We start from the raw sequence: 2,785 nt of genomic DNA on the forward strand, positions 1-2,785 counted from the left end.
AACTGGTTACATTTCAAAGAATGTTGCCCCTTTGGGATATATAGATTATCAAAACCAAGAAAGTGTAGAATAAATGTTGGGGTTTAATATATATTTAAATTATTATAAAATTTTTAAGAAAGTTGTTTTTCACTATCCTTTTAATCTTTCCTAAATAAATCATTCCTAAAAATGGCTTTAAAAATATAAAAAATAAAAAGGACCCAGATAGTAGATAGTGACGACTATTTAGTACTTAGCATAAAAACATCTGAATAGCAACAATCAGCAGAGAGTTTTTAAATTCTGAACCCATAAGAAAATTTTTGCGAAAACGTTCACATCTCGGCTATATACATGATTTGTAAAGTTGTTTGGCCATTAGTAATTTCTTTAGTGAGATAGATGGATAGATGTATAAATATATCTATGTATATATAAGAGTCAAACAACGCTAACAGAAGGAAATAGAATTCATTGCATTTAGGGAAAACATAAAACTCACTTGATCTTTTTTTCAAACAGTGACTTGGATATGTCAGAGTTCCTGATTAATCCAAATGCAGGTCCTTGCCGCTATAATTTGATTGCTGTTTCCAACCATTATGGAGGGATGGGAGGAGGACACTGTAAGTTGACAGTTTACTTTTTTACTAAAATCATGATATTTGATAACTCCAGACTTATTTCCTAAAGATATTTATTACTAGTTAAAGGGAAAATGTGAGCTATGTCTTACATGTAGCAGTTGTTCAAAAAATATTGATTAATAAGTAAATCCGCTTTTGAACTTTTTTTTTTTTTTTTTTTTGACATCAGGAGTAGAGGATTAAGTTATTCATACTCCTCAGTTCAAAGCCCAAGAAAATTACTTGTCCATTCAGGGCTCCTGTCCTCCCCATTCTCTTTTCTCTTCCCTTTCTAATGTGTTTAACATATGTGCTCTTATAAATCATGCATCATTATTAAGTTACATAATTGGTATTATGGTAGAAATCTTACCTTTGTCTCTTACCACATATCTTAAGACATGTCCATTTAGTCCATTGCTTCTAAATACTACTCATTGTCCACTGTATTTTATCTCTCTGCTCACTTCATGGTAGACATTCAAATTCCCTTTAACTTTCTACCACTGTAAGACTGATAAATATCATTGTTTATGTTCCCCTTTGTGAGAATTTCTTTGAGCTGCATACCCAGAAGTGAGATTGCTGGGTCATGAGTATTTTAAGTACTGCCAGATGGCTCTCCAGGATAGTTATACCAGTGTACACTCTATTGAATCATCTTTGCATTCCTGGAAAATTCTACTTAGTGTTTTTTAATGTACCCCATTGGATTTGGATAACTAATTTTATTTAGGATGTTACAATTTAATTTGTAAGTGAAAAGGCCTTTATTTTTTTTTATATTGTTATTACTTTGGAGTGAGACTAGAGGTCTGTCTTTTTAATCTGTCCAAAGAATTAGCTTTCTATTTTATTAAATTTTTCTTTCTGTTATTACATGTATGTATTGTATCTCACTGATTTCTTCTCTTTGTTATATTTTTCTTTGTGTTGCCTTGGGTTTGCTCTTTAAAAATCATATTTTTTTCTTTTCCCAACTTTTTGGATTGAATGCTTTTTGTTTTCTATTTCCCACCCCACCACCACCCCCCATTGAAGGCTAAAATAAAAGCTCTAAATTTCCCTCTAAATACTGCTTTATCTTTATCCCATAAAACTTGAAATGTAATATTTTCAGTTACGTACTTTTCTAAAGATGGCATTTGTAAAGCTCTTCATTTTAATTTTATTTTGTAACAGGGCACTGTCTATATTATATTTACCCATGGGAGTTTATTAAAGCTTCCATGTGGCTTAATAAATCTGTTTGTTCAATGTTTGTGTGCTTGAAAAACATATTTTCTATTCAAACATAGAATTCTAAATCTAATAGTTTAAGCTTATCAGTTGTATTCATATTATTACCATCTTTGGTCATTTTTGATGTTCTATTTCTGAGAGGAATTTGTCAGAACTCCAGCTGAAGTATTGATTTATCTGTTTGTTCTAACAGTTTTATTAGTTATTTTGCATTATTAGTTGCATTTATGTTTACAGTGGGTAGCTCTTCTTTCTCTTTTGTTCCTTTTACCACTATTTGACATTCTTTTATTTCCTTTTATTTTTCTCAGAATTAGAAGTGTTAGTCTAGCTTCCTTTTGATATCATTTAGTTTGCAAACTGTGTGCCTTTTTGTTGGTTCTGCCTCTTACAAACCATATTATTGTTAGAGTTTTCTCTTTTTATTCAGTCTAACAATGTATTTCTTTTAATTTGTGAATGCAGTGGTCATAAATTCAGATTGACAAATTTATGGCCCACAATGGGATCCCCAGGAGAACAATAAATTCGTTTTGCAAAGTGTAGAATTATTTAGAAGACATGGCCTATAAAGTGCCACTTTTTAGAAGCTATGACAGCAGGTAATTGTTTTGAGGACATTTTGAAACTGTTCTTCAGTTATTGGATAGTTTGTACAAAGCATGGGATAGGAAAGGGGGCTTTTTTTTTTAATTATGCAGATTCATCGCTTTTTGCCTTTGTCTTGCTCTGTATTTTTGTTAGACTTAATGTACTTCTGGTACAAATACGACTACAAATTAGTGAGATAGTATTGTTGGAAAAATATTTGACATAGAAAATTTAAATTATGGTTGAGTTTCAAGCTTTGGAGTCAGAGACAGACCTGAGTTTGAATCCTAATTCTGCTACTTAAGAGCTACATTGTTGAACAAATTAAACTTCCCTTCATGTCT

At 31.2% G+C, this 2,785-nt stretch overlaps 1 protein-coding gene across 4 annotated transcripts in view; it reads left to right on the plus strand.

The window, feature by feature from the left end:
- Positions 1 to 2,785, plus strand: part of USP15 (ubiquitin specific peptidase 15) — a 113,478-nt gene that overhangs the window by 100,738 nt on the left and 9,955 nt on the right. For 2 of the 4 annotated variants that reach the window (XM_011383839.2, XM_011383840.2), the window contains one exon: positions 505 to 608. In XM_011383839.2, the coding sequence (XP_011382141.1) occupies positions 505 to 608 (104 nt within the window). Of the gene's footprint in view, positions 1 to 504; positions 689 to 2,785 lie in introns of those variants that run through there. The other 2 variants (XM_023525268.1, XM_023525267.1) reach the window with 1 other exon arrangement.

Source organism: Pteropus vampyrus, unplaced genomic scaffold (genome assembly GCF_000151845.1).
Source record: "Pteropus vampyrus isolate Shadow unplaced genomic scaffold, Pvam_2.0 Scaffold545, whole genome shotgun sequence".
Lineage (NCBI taxonomy): Eukaryota > Metazoa > Chordata > Mammalia > Chiroptera > Pteropodidae > Pteropus > Pteropus vampyrus.